Below are 18385 nucleotides of genomic sequence, written 5' to 3'. Positions count from 1 at the left end.
GACTGCTGTGTCCCTCGGCATCCTTCGGTGGGCCCGGTGGACAGGCCGTCATTCTGTTTCCAGTCCTGGTTGTGGTTAGTTATTCTTGGAATGTGGTCTTGGATCCAGTTGGTCTTGATCACAGTTGATCTTGGATGTTGTCTTTGGATCTCCTCCGGCGATGACCTACTGGCATTGATGTCTTGATGCAACTGTGTTGTGTTTCCATTTCAACCTATGCTCTTCACCTCAGTGAAGAACAAGTTGTCATTGTGTCTATCTATCATTGAAACAGGAGATCGATTCCTTGTATTCAAGTCCGCACTTTCAAAACTATTTTAAGCAAAATGGTTGGTGTACTGGACTGGAGCCCCACTTGTCTCTCGTGGGTACCTTGGCCTCCAGTTCCGATTGGAAATCAGTGGCTGATTGGATGGATGGTATTTGGGGTGTCTATCGCCTCTGTTTTGAACCAGTTGCCCTGGTTACCGATACTTGCCCTCCCGATTTCATTCATGTCTGGGAACGTCGTTACTCGGGATCGAGTTCCATGCAGGTTTTCCGGTTTCTCCAGTCTATTGTGAACCACACTTCTCTTCAGTGCCCCCCGCTCCTTTGGCATCTATATTCATGGGTCCGTCGCTCCGGAACAGCTCATTGAACTTTTCTCGTCTCCAGAAGGATCCTGGCTTCTGAAACTTCAGAACGCGCCCGACATATAAACCACAAGGATCACGAATATCGAGTGCCTCCACGACAACTCTTACGAATAATCATTGGTGAGGCAAACGTATCGGGAGGTGTGCGTTTGGATTGAATAAGAAAGAATCGTGTTGTTTCTGTCACGACCAAATTCGATGGTGTGATCTCTCGACCTTGTGCTTGGGACTTTCATGTTGTTTTGATCCAAACTGGCCAAGACATGCTTCGGCCTGCCTACTTAAGTGAGATGCTTGCTGTTATCGCGGAGAGACTCCTGATGCAGGAGGCAATCAAGCATCAGCATCGTCGTCGGACTCGATTACTTCGCCATATTGTCGAAGTTTTTGGCGGTAGCGCTTGAGCACAATATCTTGATCGGCCAGGCAAACCAACAAATCCTCCTGCTCCTTCTCAAGCTCCACAAATTTCGCTGAGTTAGCGTCTATGTTTGACTGAAGCTTCGTAATAGAGCCGTTGAGGCTGTCGACTTGATTGGCATGGGATTGCAAAGCCAATTGCAAACGGTCTTCAAGCTCCCGGATCTTCTGCTTGAGGCTGCCGATTTCTTGATCTTGGTTGGCAATGATATCCTTGTAAGACTGGATTACTGACTTTTCTGCTGTATCATCCAACACTGAGGTCATCACGGGCCATATGCAGATTGTGCGTTTTTGGGAAAAGTAGCCAGCTTTGTGTTATGGATCGTTGCAATTTCTGTCTGCCCCGGATTTCATAAATGGGCTCAATTTTTTTTTTTTTGGTTCCAAACAACCCAGTGAACTCACCTGGTTGGAGCTTTCGCTGAGGCTTCTTAGACTTTGGGTTCGTGATGGACTTTGAGATGTCGTCTAATGTTCAGCCATGGTTAAAATAGATCTCGTATCTGAACAACGATAACATTGAGTTTCTTACCCAGTGTTGCCTTGAGGAGCTGGATAAAGCTGGAGTCAAAATATACGGCCGGAAGCCCGTTTTCATCAACTTCAACATCATCCGATATCTTGGGTTCAGTAGGTTTTCCGCGGTCGTGAATGCGGGATAACGAGAGATTTAGGCCACGAGGCGAACTGCAAAACCAAATGGGCCGAAGCGAATCAACCATGTCCCCCGTGTTACGCTTACGCTTCCTAGATTAGTCAAGCCGGCAGTGAACGCATTCGACGAACGCAAACGCTCAAGGCGACTCATATATATATCGACACCTATGCGATTGACGACAAGCGATTGCAAGCTTGATCTAAATAAAGGTTTGCAATGAACAACCTCGGTTAGAATATGGTCAACACATCAACAAATCAACTTGATCAGCGTGGATTTGACGGTACTAAGGTCGTTCGGTATCGCACCTGGTCATATTGGCGTCTGAGTCATCGTTGTATTCGTAACAAAGCCCAAGGATATAGGCAGCTAGTCCTTGAACGACTGGATCAACCCCGGATGACTGGCTGACTTGCTCGATGAGCTAGCATCACGCAGATAACGGAGAACCGTGGCAAACATCCGATTAGTACAGACAAACGACTGGAAAATGAGCACCAATAAGATCTCAACAGCATTTGCGGAAGTGTCTTGGTCTCTCACTGACAAAAGGAATACATACAAACTGAAGGTTAGCGCCTTCAGTCAGAAAGTTTTGAACGGCTGCGGGGCATTCACATAGCCAAACCGCAATAAGACAAAGGTATCCCAGTTTTACTCGGATGTCGACCCCTTCGCGATGAGCTGAGAGAAGGGCAAACATAGACTTGTGGAGCAGCGAACTATCGTCATCTGATGGAGCGCCAGATATCAAATAAGCATTAACTCTAGCAAGTCAATTGCACGTACATCCCGGATATGGGAGTTCAATGGGCTCGGGACGTTTACCATCCAGGCTTCTTGGTTGAAGATTGAGCGCCTCTTTGCGAGCCTCCACATTTCCCTCAAGCATGTGAATAATTATGGTGCCCGCAAACCAGCTCTTGTATACATCCTTTCGGTCGAATTCTAAGAACGAGGACATCAGGTGAGAGCCGAGTTGCTGCCCATTTTGAGCCACTGTCGAGGTCTTGAGAGCCGACACCAAGGTCACTTGCGCATCATGATTTTCGTGTAAGTAGCACTGTGAGCATCGATCCACCCGAGAAGAAAGTACTGTGTCAATATATACTGCTACAGATTAAGACGATTATTGGGGGGGGTTCTCCCTCGTTGATGATGAATATCTTGCTTTGCAGATTCATCCATACCTCAAGAGCATATGCAGCGGCAGCCCGAATCACAAAAGATTCAGCTGTACAGGTGGCGATAGTGATGAGGGCGAAGAGGGCGGACATGGGTGATGCGTCTTTCTGCTTATTATCCTCGCTCATATCAGCCACAACAAAGCTCTTCGACAAGACGTCTTGATTGGATGGGTTGCCACGAATCGAATCGGCCATCGCCCGAAGGGCCTGTAGTGCACAACGTCAAAAGACGAGGAAAATAATAACATCACCCCAGTTATATAGGCTGATGGTGTAAAGATATGGGATAATGCCGCGCTAATGACGGTGATTACCTGAATCTGAACTTTAGCAGGCACGGCGTTGTTGAGCGCAACGTCGATAAGCGTGTGGATGATATGTGCCTGTCCCATAACATTCTGTCGCGGCAATAACGGTCGTGGTGGGTTAGAAAGTTGCTCCTTGGGCTCCGACTGCGACCGAGATTGGGATTCGCCGTGACAGATACCTGGTTTATGGCAGTATTGGGACTGTTTGGGACAACGAGGATTCGAATGAGATCCATCACAAGGGCAGTGTTGGCAATTTTTTGATCACTCCAGGGCTTGGACGGGACGGCTGCTTCGTGTCCCTTCTTCGCATCCAAGGCGTTGATGAGATACTGAATTTTTTGGATGCAACTGCTCTCACGGAAGAAGTTCTGGTTGTTGTTGTTGTTGTTGTTGTTGAAAGCAGAAGCAACGAAGGGATACCCAGGTTGGTCGACTGCGAACAGCGTATCAAGATCGCGTAGTTTGATTGCCAAGGATGGAGTCATCTACCTGGTTGGAGACATTATACCGAAGTAGGTTCAAGGTCAACTGGAGGCAATCCTGGACAATAATGCCTCCATCGATACCGTCTTCTTCGATTATGATCACGAGGAGGCGATCAAAAGCATTTTCAAATGCCACGATCTTTTGAATCTCGGCGTTGGATTGAGTCAGGGATATCAAGAGCAATAGGCCATCTATAATGCAGCCAACGGATCTGTTAGCGCCCCGATTCACAGACTTGGGGGCACAGGGAATCAGCATGACATACCGTTGCGTATAACCTCGCGTCGATCATCAAGGAGGTCCATCAGCCTTGTATCCATTCAGGAGGGATCATAAACAGAAAGGGAAAATGATGTGTCGGGGTGTATTTCAGCTCGTTGAACCGGTGGATCTTATGGGGCAGAAGAACTTGCACAAATTGGACGGTCATTTACCTTGACACCCCAACCGGACTGGCGAGAATACAATCCTGAAGTTGGTTGGGCATGTTGGCCAGAAGGGTGGCCAAGAACTGGATGGCATAAAGACGGACATAAAAATCGTATTCTTCTAGTATGTCAAGAATAATTGTCACGTTCTTGGGATCCTGTAATAGAAGAGCATCGACGTGTTATCGCAGGCAAGCAAACAAGCAAGGAGGCTGGCTAGTTGGCTGAGAATCCATCACGGCCCGAATGCTCAACGCCCGAATGCTCAACGCGGCTTACCTTGATAAAGATCTCAGTAAACATGAGGCCGAGGTCGTCGCTAACTTTGGCTCCCTGTTATTGGAGGATGACAAAACAGGACAGCTTAGTGCTGCATTTAAGCTATAGGGGTACAGTGGCAGCAAAGCTTGCGCTCGGTGAAACGGACGCTGGTTGTCGGGAACTCCGGGTCGCTGATGCGTACCTTCTGGGGCAGATCCTTGCTGCATAGCAGATCGAGAGTCTCAATTGTCACTTTTATGATGGCCACATCCATACGGTCTGTCTTGAGGACGTTTACAAGGGCGCCCATGCCCTTGGTGCCTACGTCGAGCTTCCAGTCCCGGGCGCAGGACTTTAAAGCGGTCACAGCCGCTCTGCGGTCTTCGAGAAGCGTCGAATTGACAACCCGGTCGCATAGCTTCTCGACGGTTTCGGCGCCGGTTTGCGGGGCGCCACGATCACCGCGGAGGACCGAGTGGAAGGATGAAAAGAGATCCATGGACAGGCAAACTGCAGTCCAGCGATAGCAACAACGATGGCGACAGCAACGACAGCAACGACGATGATGGCGATGATGGCAATGATGGCGACGGGGCGGGGGCTTGGAAGGAGATGGCCCAGGGGAGAGCGCCCTCGGTTGCTCTCGCTGTTGCTCTCGTTCTCACTCTCGTTCTCGTTCTCACTCTCGTTCTCGTTCTCACTCTCGCAGCAGTCACGTTCTATCACGTGATCCGATTGTGGCGACGCATCATCGCCACCTGCTGTCAGCGCAATCGGGACCAAGCCATGGCACGAAGGACCGTCATTGCTCGTGAGCACTTGACAATGGCCGCCGATGTCATCCGACCTTATTCGAACGCACCAGCAGTGACGGATAGTAGCAAGGATGGAGTCAGGATCCAACGAGGGCACGATGACGAATCGCGGTCGACTTCAGAAAATCCGGAACACTGACACGTTTCACCCAAATATGTCGCCTTTGATGGCTTGCCTACAACTAGATCATTTACAATAGGATGCATCAACTTGGACGCAAGCACACCGAAGCTGGATTTATCACCCACGTGGCCGAGAATGACCAAGTCGTTTGAGCCGATTCCTTCGGCGTCCGTCGCATGGAGTCCTTCCGAGGCCTGATATCTCGGAGCTCGATATCTCATCGGTCGAGTCCATCATCCTGCGACATGATTCAATCCGCGCGTCCAGTTTATATACAACTTCACCTGTTTTAATTCGAGCGAGTTGTATTGCGACTCACTGGTGAGCTCAGGGGACATCATTCCCTGAGGTCAAGCTCTTCAATATCGAGCACCTGGCTATTCCTGATCCATTTCTGGCCAAACAAGTGTGCATCATTGCGCGATGGGCCACCTTCTCTCCATCCGTTCACTAGTGGAGTGGGCAGTTCAGCATCGATGTTGGGCTTTGCAATTTGTGTAGCATCATCTGTCAAAATCGATTGGGTCGCTGTGGGCAAATTAGGTGAATCATCGGACACCGGAATTCTGTATAACGATGATGAAGGTTGGGTATTTTGAGTGCGATTCTCGGAGGGCCTCGCCATATTCTTGGTGTTTTCGGGACGCTTTGGAGACGCTACGAGCCGGCGAATAGCTTTTGAGGCATCATTGCGAAGGGCTTTGAAATCCCCAAGCAGCGTTGCGACTCGGAAGCCACTGCGAGGCCTATCCGTTGACTGCTCGGACAGAGGGCTGTGGTCGAGATCGGGTTTTCCATGAACTATATCATTCGTGGTGCGATCGATTTCTCTCTCTTGCTCTGCGACATTACCCTTGTCATTGTTGCTGTCACTGTCACTGTCACTGTCACGTGTGCCATTCTGGACTTCAAGGCCGCCCCTATTTTCGACAGGATCGTCGCTATTGCTTCTACGACCAGGATCCGCCACTGCAGATCTCTGGAGCCTTCGCACGGCTTTCGCCATGCTCTCTATCGTCGCGGTTGAAAAACGAGTGGATGGCATCTCTGAGCCGGCCTGCTTGGCCCTCTTGGCTTGCTTAACCTGCCTGGTCTGCTTAACCTGCTTGGTCTGCTTAGTCTGCTCGGTCTGCCCATGTACAGCCACAGTTCTTTCAATATCTGGTGTTTCCAAGTCCCCTCCGGTGGCACAATCCTGATTGGTCATCTCCGGTGTCGGGCTGGAGCCAGGGCTTTGCTCATGATTTGCTGGCGTCTTGTTACCCTCGCTTGATCTTGGCTTCCGTAGCTCGAAGCAAATGCTCGGCTTGGCGCCGCATGACACCAGTATATAAAAGCTACAAATGACTACCCAACACAATGCCCCGCACAGCTTTAGTATTTGACCGGTGCCAAGTGTCTCGTTTGGTCCCGTTAGAATGGCATGCCATAGACATCTTCCTCCAATGATAACGCTGAGCATGGCAAATATCATCCTGGAGGCGAGGTGCACAGCGTCTTGATCGGCCGCCAATGAGTGGCGTCGACTGTACTCGATAAATATCAGAATCCAAGCTGGAACACTAGGAAAGCTGAGTTGGAGGTATTCTTCTACGATGGGGCTTGCGTTGGTTGTCTCGTCAAGTAGAATGAACGATATCATGTAGGTAAAGTATGCGATAAACTGAATCACTAGGGTAACGACAATATACCCTGGATTTGTTGGATATAACGGCCTGGGAACCATAGTGAAAATTAGGCTTGCAATGGCCAGACTTGCAATAGCCCCTCCAAAGAGCCCGGTGATTGAGCTAGCGCTGATGCTCTGGGCGAATATGGCCATCGTGTCTCCAATAGTGCCGAGAGCGGCAAGGCCACAGATGATAGCAGCAAACTTGAGCGATTTCCACCGAAAAACAACCGAAAGAACCGTCGCAATTGAAGCGAGGACCACAGCGGCAACGAGGATCGGCGGAGTCGTCGCATCGAGAATCCTGGTCCCTGTGGATCCGATTGTGGCTGCCCCGATGATGATGAATGCCAGCGATATCACCGTCAAGCCTAGCGAGATCATTGAGATGGCCCTCTGGGAGGGATCCAGCGGCTGCTCCAAAGGGATTTTCGTATCCAAGATCAGAACTTCGCGCTGATTGACAAGTTGTCCGTCGAAAGCCATGTAGCGATGGGCAGAGAAGCACGTATACGAGAGTATATACAGAATTGTGCCCCACGCGGCAGTTGCAGGAGAGTTCATTGGCTCTGCGTCGCTTGTTGCGATAAGAAAGAGGTATCCAGCCATGAACGCCGATATCGACAACGCTGCTGATCCCGAAAGCTTGAGACCGACATGTACTTGGATTGGATCGATGCCGGATAATAGTCGAACACGACCAGCGATCCAGGTCCATGACTCATCAATCACAAAGAGCGCCATAGAAAGACTCGAGGATGCCATGAATATCGTGGCCCCAACGTTGGGAAGCGACGTGCCTTGCGAGGCGGTTTCCGGAGAAAGATACCCGAATAGAAAGGTCGCGTACCCGACCGCGAGTCCGCCATACAAAAATCGCGAAAAGAACGTATTTTGCTGGGTAAGGCTCAGTTTGTTCCGGCTCAGGGTAATCGAATGCCAGAGAGTTGAGCTGATGCCAAACATCAAGCTTCCAATAAGACCCGCCGTCGGAAACCCAGCCGAGGGCGACATTGACCACATAAATACCATACCAGAAGTAGCTACAGACACCGACAAACTCACACTAAGAGCTAATAGTACGGCCGAGCTCCCCCGAATGATCCAAACAAAGGCCAGGAACGGCGTCAGTATCCCCGCCAACGAAAACACAAGGTGTCCCATCAGCGCCGCGGCAAGTGGCAGGCGGGCTTGGAAAGAGGAATACGGAATCACAAAGACCAGGTAGGAGGCCATCATCGCCAGGGACAAATATTGCAAGAGTGGCCGCAGCAAAGGAGAGGATGTTGAGTAGTAATAGAGAAACACAGGGCTGCTTCTGGTGAAATCCCGAATGGCATAAAACTCTGTAGTTTCGCAGAATATCCGGATGCTGCGGGACTTGATTTGCTTGATGGAAGCAGGATCATAGGCAGGCTCGCAGTACCGAATCTCCAACAGTTGATCCAGCGCAAATCCCAAGGTTTGGGCAATAGATCCAGCAATTATGCTTGCTAGGCTGCTTCCTACTATGGTGTTGCATTTGAAACGGACACAGCCATCAAATTCCATGGCGATTTGGAAGAGCGTCGACCCGACTGCTGTTAGGCTCGCGAGACTCAGTATGCGCTCTATCGTTCCACCTGCGGACGCGCGTATTGATGCCGTCGCCAACTTGGAGAAAAATGCAAATGTGCTGAAAACAGCGGCGACGACCGGGGTCGCGAAATCGATTCGTCGCATTGCTGCTCCGTTGTTTGCGAGATATACGCCGACGCCCGTGGCAAGCACGATGCATCCAAAGGCATTCGTAAGACCCAGGGCGGATTTGGTCTTCTTGTAGCTGTCGTCCGGAAGGTATGTAGAATGCATGGCCATTGAAAGCATCGATGCCAATGCAATCATCAAGAGTAACGACCCTGACAGAATCAGGCTCTCGGCAGCAGCTGTGCTCCCTTGATCGTCCACCCGCTGAATGGCCGTATGAAAGGTGTGTCCAAGCGACACAAGGGCAGATACTGTGGTTCCATATGCCACCATCATGAGGGGTCTTGAGTCGCGCACCATTGCAAGAGCTGTCAGGACGATCGCCACCGGGCTCATGGATGCCGAACAAACAGACGCAATCAAAGCGTCGATCGAGATACTGCCCACGAGACCAAGTCCAAAGAGCTCCAGAATCCAAGACGTTACGGCGAAGGTCAGCAGACCTCGCCACGCTGTCCAGAGCCTCGAGTGAAGGGTCACCCACGCAAAGTATCTCGGGGTATCCAGGTAGCTTGGAATAGACACAACTCCAAAATCGAGGATTTGGGAAGGCGAGTCGCTTCGCGATTGAGCCTTGCTGTTGAACAGTACCATCTGTCGGATGACCTCCGATTGTAATGCCTGATTTGCTTCGTCGTTTTTGCCCAGACTCCGGCATAGGAGAGTTGCCAGTATCGAAGCGAGACAGATAACGCCACCAGATATGATAATATATGTCGCTGACCCGCAGTTTGCTTCTGGATTTTGAACGACATCGGCGGCACATTCATATATGACGTGCCCAAGTCCATATATCAGTCCTCCGTATGCAACCAGACTGACCGTGGCGCCGATACTGAATACAGCGTGCAAAACCGCCCTGTTATAGACTGAAGCAAAGCCCATCGTTACACTGTTGACGAAGCTGATTACCACAGCAAGATAGAAGAGTACGTGTGTTTGTGTCGCGAGATAGCCGGCCGTATAGAGGGATAGGCGTCCGAATCCCACCGCGATCAGAACGGATCCCAAAACAGATAGTCCCGACAGATATGCGATCGTTCGCTCTGTATCCTGTCCTTGCCGAGACACCGCCTGGAATTCGGTGGCTTGGACGCATATTTGACCGAGCACAAAAATGCCGACTCCGATCAAAGCGATTCGTTCGCCGCTACCAATGGTGGTGGAGCTTAGAGCCTGTATCGCCATACCGCCGGATAGCATCGATAGTGCCTTCGCAGCGCCTTGGGATATGTATGTGGCTGGCATGGAGTCGACTTTGGCGTAGATTGATGCGAGAGCTGATAGAGGGGAGAGCGAGCCCATAACGGAGAAGACATAGATGGCTGCATCGAATGCCACAAAGTTGCTTGTCGTAAACACCACATGGATGCCAACAACAAACATGGCCCATCCGATCAGCGTGATAAACTCAAAGCATATACGACAGCCGTCTTTGATATTCCGATGGCGCTTCAGTGGATCCATGTCCTCGATTACGATGGTGGAGTTACTTGGCTGCGAACTGTACATAGGTGGGTGGCGTTTTCGATAGTAGATGACAAGAAAAAACACCAGAGCCAACACTGCTGATATAACCGGGATAAACAGGGTGGCAAATATCCATTTTGATTGTTCGGAGAAGGGCAGAGCCATATTGGTCTGAGTTGCTGCAAGGTTCGGTAGGGTTTGCGTTAGACCCAAGCCGGTGCTTTGAGTAGTGAATGTCGAGGTTGCGAATGAATCATCTCGCTCGACAACGACATCGGCTCCAAGCTGTCTCATCCACCACTCGATAAGGTATGTCTGATCGGTGCTATCGAGGAGCACAGCAGCTTTGCGACCAAGATTGTGAGACGCGCTGATCAGATAACCATTCGGAAACACCGTTCCTGCCTCAAACACATCTATGACATGGACAAATGATTTAAGTAGCGGTGACTGCGCTGAGGCTGGGTACTGGTACCCGGTAAGAATATCGGGGAAGGTTGACTTCAGGGCAAAGGCCAGTGACAATGACGACGTTGACACAACTGGGGCGACCTGCGGGAGGATATTGCAAAGCTCCTACAAAGCAACGGTTGGATGGAAATGAAGTGCTCAGCGAGATGTCCGGCTAGATCACTGCAAGTCCAATGAGCCCATCAGAGCTATTCACAAATACCTACAGAGAGCAGAATTGGGGAGAGCAAACCGGGGTCCCCGCCAATATCTAACGATATAGGGAGGGATGCATTTCCAAGGACAAGGTTGCGAAGCAGTTGCACTGCGCTTGAGCTGTTTGATCGAACAACCTGAAGGAACTGATGCAAGTATAGGGCGAGTCGGCTGGTGTTACTTGGCTCAGTTCAATTCCCAGTTCTGATGACTTTGCTCGGTATCGACAAGCATGTACCCATCTGCAGGATTGTGCAGTCAACTCACATCGGATTTGAAATTGAGGCCGACTTTCAGACTTACGGACAGTGTACTTGATGCCATGGTGCTATCGATGATTTTGTACACGGCTGGAGCCGACGCTGTTGCTCCAAGGTCAATCAAGTACAATGGAACAACGTACCACACACAGAATCCGAGGACAAGCACAATACAAGTTGCCCCGATCAAGGATGCGACCCACTTCCAACTGTCCAATGTGATGGTGGAATGCATGTGACAATACATCATCCACAAGCAAATCGACAAGGCAAGTGACAAATAGTTCCCAAAGAAAATCATAACTCCTGCCAAAAATGCAAGTAGCAGCACGATGAATAGTCGTAGGCCCTGAAACAAAGCATAGTAAAGGGGAACCGAAAACACTTCAGAATGGGCTATTTGCGAGGCTCGGCTCCGTGATTCAGACACTTGATCCACCGGTCCTTGCAAGAGTGCCTCTGCTTTGAATTCTTGAGCAAAATGGTGTTCAACCCGGATGTCATTGAGCTCTCCAACAGCACTTGTTGTCAACCGCGGCGAGGGGAGTGTGCACAGAACCATGACCGTCCCGATGGGCGCCAGGGCAAAACTTATGTACATAAAGTAGCTGGTCAGTAGAGAGCCCAGAATAACCAGCAACATAGTCGCGGCACATATTGCCCCCCGGACATAATAATTCATATCCGTGGTGTGTGTGGGACTAAGGACATCCAAAGAGTAATGCGACGTCATGGTGATGACAAATATAGAGAGGGTAGTGGTCGGAAAGGACAGAGCAAAGGGTCGAAGGATCGCCAGATCGCAAACAAAGACTGCAATGAGACCGAGGCCGAGCAATAGGGATAGGAAAAGGACAGAGCCTGGAAGCTGCTGTAGCGGTCGATTCAAAGGGGCTTCGGGTGGTGGATGTACAAGTGTCGCAGTCGATGGTTGGTGATGAACTGTATGCGCCCAGGCAGTTTTTACCACTCGAGGCTCTGGCTGGACTCTGCGGAAATGCGCGCTTCTCTTGCCCGATGACGCTTTGACTTGGGGTATCTCCTTCAGCGTCCAGTTTGTGAATTGCTATGGGTGGAAAAAAATAAAAAATAAGATAAGGACCGTGAGGAGCAGTGAGGATGGCATGTGAATATCAAGAGGGATCGCCAGGCCATGGGCTGAAATCGATTCGGACACCCCATTCTGTGCATCGTGTCGCTGTGAGGCGCGATACGCGGATGGAAATCAGAGAACATATCTCAGGCATGGTCGGTAACGGCGATATGATTCCATACCCGGGTGACGACCATGTCGCAGCCACCGCCCTGAATGTGCTCCGGAACCTTGTAGTGGTCGTGATGACTTGGCGAGGGAAGCTCGTCCGCGATCCCCGGAGACAAGGCACTAACCGACACCAAGATCCAAAGTGTCACAAAGGACTGCCACGCCTTGTAGTCGATCCAAACGTCGCTTTCTGATACTTGGATCACAGGGCATGCCAGGCCAAGGGCAAAGAGAATCGAAAACACAGAGTTGGCAGCGTTGGCGAGGGCAAATATCAAGTTCAGCGTCTGAATCTACGGTTCACATTTCGTGGTTAGCTCTCCAGGCAGCTTCCAAACTTGATTGCATCTCTCTACACGCCCAGAGCACCGGCCCCAACTTCCTGCCGAGGCAAGTTCGAAAGGAGCATCGGACTCGGATGGCATTATCGCGACTCGTAATATGCAACACATCTTCTTTCAATCAGAACCCGGGGTTCCACAGCAATCACTACAAACGCGGCCCCGTTGCAGAGCCAAAAATGGATTCAATGCTCTATTTCTGTCCAGAGATCTGTCATGTGGCAGCAGACCTTTGTCGGACTATAATGGCCAAGGGCAAATCTTGATGCGCACTCCAGTGCTATCGACAGGATGGAGGTCAAGCCCCGGGCGGCTATTGCTGTAATCCAGGCATACTTTGCAATCGAGACGGGCAAGCTGACTGCATTGGCGTCGGAAGATGGTGTGGTTGCATAGACACAGACAGCGACAGTGTAGACCACCGTCGGTAACGTCGCAATGGCCACCATCATCGGTAGGAAAGTGGGGCGATGGGTTGGACTCGAGCGAATGATGGGCCAGAAGGCTAGCAGTGCCATAGCATGTTGGACAATGTTCAAGACCAGTGAGTCTACAGCGGCCAAGATGACCAAAGGCTGCTCAAGACCTTGATGAAACGAGATGAACTCTCCGACCGAAACTGGTCGCGTGGGAAGTACGGATGGACCCGATAGAGTTCAGTGCAACAAGCATCAGACGCGGCAATTTCGAGCTTTTGGCGATCATAAAGCAGCCGACTTTGTGGACGATGTGATAGCGCTGACTCCTCGAAAGGTGCAGCGAAGTAACCAAAGTGTAGACGACCATGAGGCCCTCGTCCTAAGCATCCCTACCGAGTCCATAAACAAGCAGACATGCTTGGCTGAGCAGATGCATGTTGTGGATATCCCAGTTCCAAACTAGCTCGAGGGCACCGGTGCCTCGACGGTAGTTCTTGATCACCTTGCTGACCGAAACAACGCTTGATGCCACGAGCGCGATGGCCAAGAGTAGATGGCCGCTTGTGACTCCAAGCTACGAGCAGACAGCAGCAGCGTGTGGACGATTCAGTGATATTGACGGAGCCGGTTGCAATTGAGAGCGACGATGGACATGCCATCACAAGGGGAGGCCGCTGGGATGCAGGGGTCAAACAATGGCAAGTCAAGTGGGGCCAGATCAAGGCAAGTCACATCATCTAACCGAGCCAGGGAGCCTCGCGAACTGACCAGATTGTTGTTCTTGAGCCAACCCTCTGTATTCGAGATGGCCACAGCAACGTTCTCGGCACAGATTGCGCTGACCGATTCGACGGTGCCTTGCAGAGTCGCCATCGTCATATTGTATGAAGCCTGGCAGAACCATGGAGTCGGCGCTGCGCCAATCGAGCCATTCATAATTTTGATGCGCGACGAGGGATGTTGGAACGGATGATGGATAGAGACAAGGCGCAGACCCAGCGAGATGAAGTGAGAGGTGGGATGAAGTTTCTTCCATCGTATATTTCGTCTCACTGACAGCGACATAATATATTCTCCGAACAGGAGACGCTCCAATCATGAATGTGGCTTGCATGATTTGCATTGTCAATGCAGCGTTCCCGAAACGAATGGGAGACCCAACTTTGAACCAGGACAGTTGTTGTATGCTGGAGCCTGAATACACACACCCACTCATTGCAATCATAGCTATTCAGTATTTCCAAGGAGACTGAGGGAGTGATTGCCTTTGGGAATGCCTCGTGGAAACAGGGGAAGGGATATGCATCCAGTCCCAGGAGACTCAGGTTCGCTCGGTATTTTGAGCAGTTCATACACCACCAGAGACGACCACCAGACCGATCCGTCTCCAAGATCCATGTGTGCTCGGTGAACGAGTTCAACACATCCCAGGTGTGCTCGGTGAACGAGTTCAACACATCCCAGGTATGCTCGCATTGTCGGGAAGCCAAGCGACTCGAGAAGACCGAGTATCTTGATATCGATCCACCATGGAACTGTCCAGAGAGTGGAGTGGATGCACTTCACGGAGAGATTGCCAACCAGGACGAGAAACCGTCGCATGGCTTGCTCACTGGAGCATATGGAAGTTCAATAGGCGTCAGGCCTCTGAAGCCAGGAAGCGACTGTTCCGTTTCTTTCTGGATTGACGGTAAATTGGATGGCCTGCGTGAGCTGAGTCATGTCGCAATATGATGAACTCGGCCGATGGGATATCGATCTGACGGATATCAGAGTCTCGGGCGAACTCCATGGGTGCGCTTGCGTCCGAAGTGATGTGGGTGGACGGTTTATCATTGATGAAAATGACTGAAATATGCTCCGCTGCACATGTTGGGAGCCCCGCTTCCGTCTGGATTGAACACCACGACCGTATCGTCGTAGATTCGTGCATCACTTCCTCTAGTGGCGGTGGCAGCGAGATTTACTCGATGGGGTGGAGAAATCTCAGACGACGGAGCCTGAGCACGCCCCCCGTTGCCCAGCTCCCACGAAATAAGTGGATAGGCATGTGTGTATTCAGGATCCAGGGGATGGGGGGGGAAAGGCCTGACATTGGACTCAAGTACAGTGTGTCCCGTTTCGGTCTGCGAGCGCTGCTACGGCGATTGTATGTGACGTCGTGGGTGATTAGAGGGATCGCAGGCCACGCTTGAGTTTCAAGTACAACTGAATATTGATTTCTCCGGCTTCCAGCAAGCGGTCCAGCTCCTCTTCGTCGCTAAGGGCTGCTTTGGGCTGGGCAGGAGGGGGAGCAGCCTGGGGCTGCAACTGGGGCTGAATCGGTGCAGCGGCCGATTCCCGACTATGTACCGAGTGATGGGAAGGCGCGGGCGAGTCGATCGTATGTTGGTTTCGGGAAAGACTTCGAAGGCTTTCGACATGAGAGAGCGCAACGTCCGTAGGCGGCAAGGGCGGGCTAGGCGAGCGAAGCGAGGCCTCGAGCTCCCCCGAGTACTTGCTCACGTCGGACAGCAGACGCCCGGGAATCTCGGGCGTAGACGGGCCCTCGGAGTCCTTGTGATGCGAGGAGTAATCATGTCCGCTGTGATCGTGCTCGCGCACGGAAGCCAAGTCAGAGGTGATCACCTGGGAGCTCGAGAGATTGGACCTGCCGGAGCGGTTCGAGTGACGAGAGCGAATACTACCGCTGACAGAAGCGCGACGGCTTTCCTGCGGAACCGATGGGACGAGGGGCTCCTCAACAGACGGAGGAGGAGGCAGGGGCGCACTTGGCGGAGGCAAGTTCATAGAAGAGTGTGATTTGAGTTTCTTGAGTTTGAAATCGCCCGAGGGCATGGAGGGCGAGCCATCGTACTCGGAGCCGGCAGACTGGGGAGGGAATGGCAGGGACACTCTCGAGCCGCTGGCAGGACCAAGGACGCGGGACATGGGAGACGACGGGCGAGGGTCCTTTTGTGCAATCGACAGGGTGCGAGGCATGGCTTCCTTGATGGCGTGGACCGAGCTGGCCAAGAAGATTTCGGGAACATCGATGCCACCGTCGACATACTCGAGGGGCAGCTCATCCAATGGCGAGGGCTCGCTGGGGGGTTTGGGCAGCGGCATTTTCAAGACAGGGCTGGGATACCCATCTTTGGGCTCGAGTTTGGGAGAGAGCTGGCAGCTCTCCTGGCGACTGAGGCGATAGGACTCGGCCGGGTCGGAGCGCGGGGCCGACAGGATGCTGTCGGTGCGGGGGTTGGCGCTGGGATCGAACGGGACCGAGGCACGATAGGAGCTCTCGGCCAGAAGCGCTTGCGCGGCCGCCAAGTCCTGGGGCCGACCAGGAAGGCTTTCGCTCCTGGCTCGCCACAGGTCGTCGGAGAGAGGCACGGGCTGGCGGGTGCCGATGCTATCGGACCTGGGAGGCGGGAGCTGATCGCCAAGAGCAGGGAGCTCGGGTGGGAAGGAGTGGGTGCGGTCCGGACTCGAGTCGTTCAATTGGGCAGCCTTCCAGTTGGCGGGAGTAAGTTTGGTGGCTGCCGAAGGTCGTGTGGAGCGCGAGTCGAGAATGCTCTCAGTTCTGGCAGGCAAGAACTGGGAGTGGGTTGAGGCGTTCGAGGCCAGCAGATCGATGGGGACATCGATCGAGTCATCATCATCGGCATTGGTTCCGTATGAGACAGGCTGGGAGCGGACGTGTTGATCTGTGGGATAACCGGCGGCTCGCGAGTTGGATGAGCTCGAGTGGATGGATGCGGTGTCAGGCCGCGCGGGGGCCAGCGAGGCAGGGAATTTGGGGCGATCGGCAGGAGGGGCGGATGGACTCGAGCCGCCGAGGGCCGAATAGACCTGGTTGTTGGAATGCAGCAGCGACATCAGGTCACTGGGGATGTCGTCGGGGGCATGTTCCTGGCCGGTGGAGTTGGCAGAGTCCGGATCGGACTCGAGGATCAAGGGAGTGCTGCGGCCCCGGTCGGATTCGGCAGCAGCGACCCTGAGACCCGAGGCTTTGCCCCTGGAGTTGTAATCGACGGCGAACTCGGAGCTGGGCGAGACGTTGGGCTGGGGGGTGAACTGGCGGTCTCGTCGCTGCTCAAAGACGTTGGCGGACTGGTTGCGACTCAGAGCGGCGGCATGGCCGAGGGACGAAGCTGTTCGTTCGGAAGGTGCTGCCTGCCGGTGGAGCATGCTGAGCATGTCGTCGGGAATGTCGATGCCGTTGGTGTCGGCATCGTCATCCGCAAAGGAGCCGGGATCAGCATACGAGGCAAAGCGCTGCGGATGGGCCATGGACGGAGGTGGACAGTTGGCAGAGTTGCGATGATGGATGGCTCAGGGCTGGGGCGTGGCTGCCAGTCGCAGATGGACGATGAGGGGCGGGTGGGTCGATGGGAGAGTTAGTGAGAATGAGGATGAAAGCTCGATCGGAATAAAATGAGTGCCGGATGGTGGAGGAGAGGATGTCGCGGGATCGCCGAGGAGGGAAGGGTGCAATTGCTCGCGATGCATTGCCGTCGCTGGTGGGCCGAGGTTGCCATCCGCTGGTGCGGGGATGGTGGGCCAATGGACCCCATACCGAAACAAACGAGGACTGGTAAAGTTGAAGAGTTGCAGCGGATTGATTGGCAACGAGACTTGGCTTTGACGCTTTCGAAGGAGGACGAGTACCGATGAGGGCGACGAAGGGCGGCGAAGGGCGACGAAGGGCGACGAAGGGCGACGAAGGGCGACGAAGGGCGACGAAGGGCGACGAAGGGCGACGAAGGGCGACGAAGGGCGACGAAGGGCGACGAAGGGCAACGAAGGGAGCGAGCAGATGAGCGGCCGAGCAGGCGAAGAACGAAGGACGAGGCAGACACGACATGCTGCAGGCGGGGTGGCTTCACCGCGGGCGATGAAGATTGGCGATGCGCCTGTTTTGGAGGCATGGCGAGAATCGGGCCAGTGGCGAGCGACGCCAGCAGCACGTTTGGGCCGAGCAAGGCAGCACTGGCGACAAGGATGCGGGCGGGCGTGGCATGCGTGGGCACCATGCAGCCCGACAAGAGTGCGTCCTGGGGAGTGTGCTTGGAGACGAGAGTCTTTGCAGACGAGACGAGATGCGACCAGACGAGACGAGGCCGGTGCGGACGATGACTCCAAGGACGGAGAGAGCTTTATGTGGGCAGCTGCAGCGAGCGGATTGGAATGAGAGGTTGCAATGGATGGCAGTGGACGGCAGTGATCGGGACATT

General features: G+C 52.8%; 4 protein-coding genes across 4 annotated transcripts; all 4 read right to left on the bottom strand.

The window, feature by feature from the left end:
- Nucleotides 1-536: 536 nt before the first annotated feature.
- Nucleotides 537-4966, bottom strand: BJ171DRAFT_498121 (p115 like vesicle tethering protein). The gene is made up of 15 exons (XM_053110348.1): nucleotides 4595-4966; nucleotides 4411-4464; nucleotides 4138-4289; nucleotides 3969-4012; nucleotides 3707-3894; nucleotides 3394-3585; nucleotides 3221-3304; nucleotides 2910-3113; nucleotides 2548-2782; nucleotides 2282-2451; nucleotides 2028-2143; nucleotides 1804-1918; nucleotides 1594-1681; nucleotides 1467-1529; nucleotides 537-1315 (listed from the first exon to the last, which is right to left on the bottom strand). The coding sequence occupies exons 1-15, from the start codon at nucleotides 4889-4891 to the stop codon at nucleotides 972-974; spliced, it is 2346 nt and encodes a 781-aa protein (XP_052968623.1). The 5' UTR covers nucleotides 4892-4966; the 3' UTR covers nucleotides 537-971.
- Nucleotides 4967-5641: 675 nt separating this feature from the next.
- BJ171DRAFT_566850 (uncharacterized protein) lies at nucleotides 5642-9082 on the bottom strand (the record flags this gene model as incomplete). The annotated part of the gene is made up of 3 exons (XM_053113438.1): nucleotides 5642-7897; nucleotides 8066-8950; nucleotides 9044-9082. 3 exons carry the CDS (start codon nucleotides 9080-9082, stop codon nucleotides 5669-5671), a joined length of 3153 nt encoding a protein of 1050 aa, XP_052968622.1. The 3' UTR covers nucleotides 5642-5668.
- Nucleotides 9083-12381: 3299 nt separating this feature from the next.
- Nucleotides 12382-14039, bottom strand: BJ171DRAFT_473531 (uncharacterized protein; the record flags this gene model as incomplete). The annotated part of the gene is made up of 4 exons (XM_053108707.1): nucleotides 12382-12699; nucleotides 12978-13366; nucleotides 13560-13740; nucleotides 13935-14039. The coding sequence occupies 4 exons, from the start codon at nucleotides 14037-14039 to the stop codon at nucleotides 12382-12384; spliced, it is 993 nt and encodes a 330-aa protein (XP_052968621.1).
- A 1162-nt stretch (nucleotides 14040-15201) lies between these two features.
- BJ171DRAFT_498115 (uncharacterized protein) lies at nucleotides 15202-17877 on the bottom strand. The gene is made up of 2 exons (XM_053110347.1): nucleotides 17728-17877; nucleotides 15202-17500 (listed from the first exon to the last, which is right to left on the bottom strand). Exon 2 carries the CDS (start codon nucleotides 17439-17441, stop codon nucleotides 15336-15338), a length of 2106 nt encoding a protein of 701 aa, XP_052968620.1. The 5' UTR covers nucleotides 17442-17500; nucleotides 17728-17877; the 3' UTR covers nucleotides 15202-15335.
- Between the last annotated feature and the right edge of the window lie 508 nt (nucleotides 17878-18385).

The sequence above is a fragment of the Polychytrium aggregatum genome (genome assembly GCF_025602895.1).
Source record: "Polychytrium aggregatum strain JEL109 chromosome Unknown BJ171scaffold_11, whole genome shotgun sequence".
NCBI classification, from domain to species: Eukaryota; Fungi; Chytridiomycota; class Chytridiomycetes; order Polychytriales; genus Polychytrium; species Polychytrium aggregatum.
This window is presented reverse-complemented; position numbering and strand designations above follow the sequence as displayed.

Bases quoted from the DNA above. Each gene is read 5' to 3' on its own strand.
- BJ171DRAFT_498121 (XM_053110348.1), bottom strand. From the start codon at position 4,891: ATGGATCTCTTTTCATCCTTCCACTCGGTCCTCCGCGGTGATCGTGGC. The intron at 2,783-2,909 runs GTATGGATGAAT...CGATGCTCACAG, and splicing joins CCGCTGCATATGCTCTTGAG to TGCTACTTACACGAAAATCA. The intron at 1,316-1,466 runs GTGAGTTCACTG...TGATGACCTCAG, and splicing joins TCAGCGAAAGCTCCAACCAG to TGTTGGATGATACAGCAGAA.
- BJ171DRAFT_498115 (XM_053110347.1), bottom strand. From the start codon at position 17,441: ATGGCCCATCCGCAGCGCTTTGCCTCGTATGCTGATCCCGGCTCCTTT.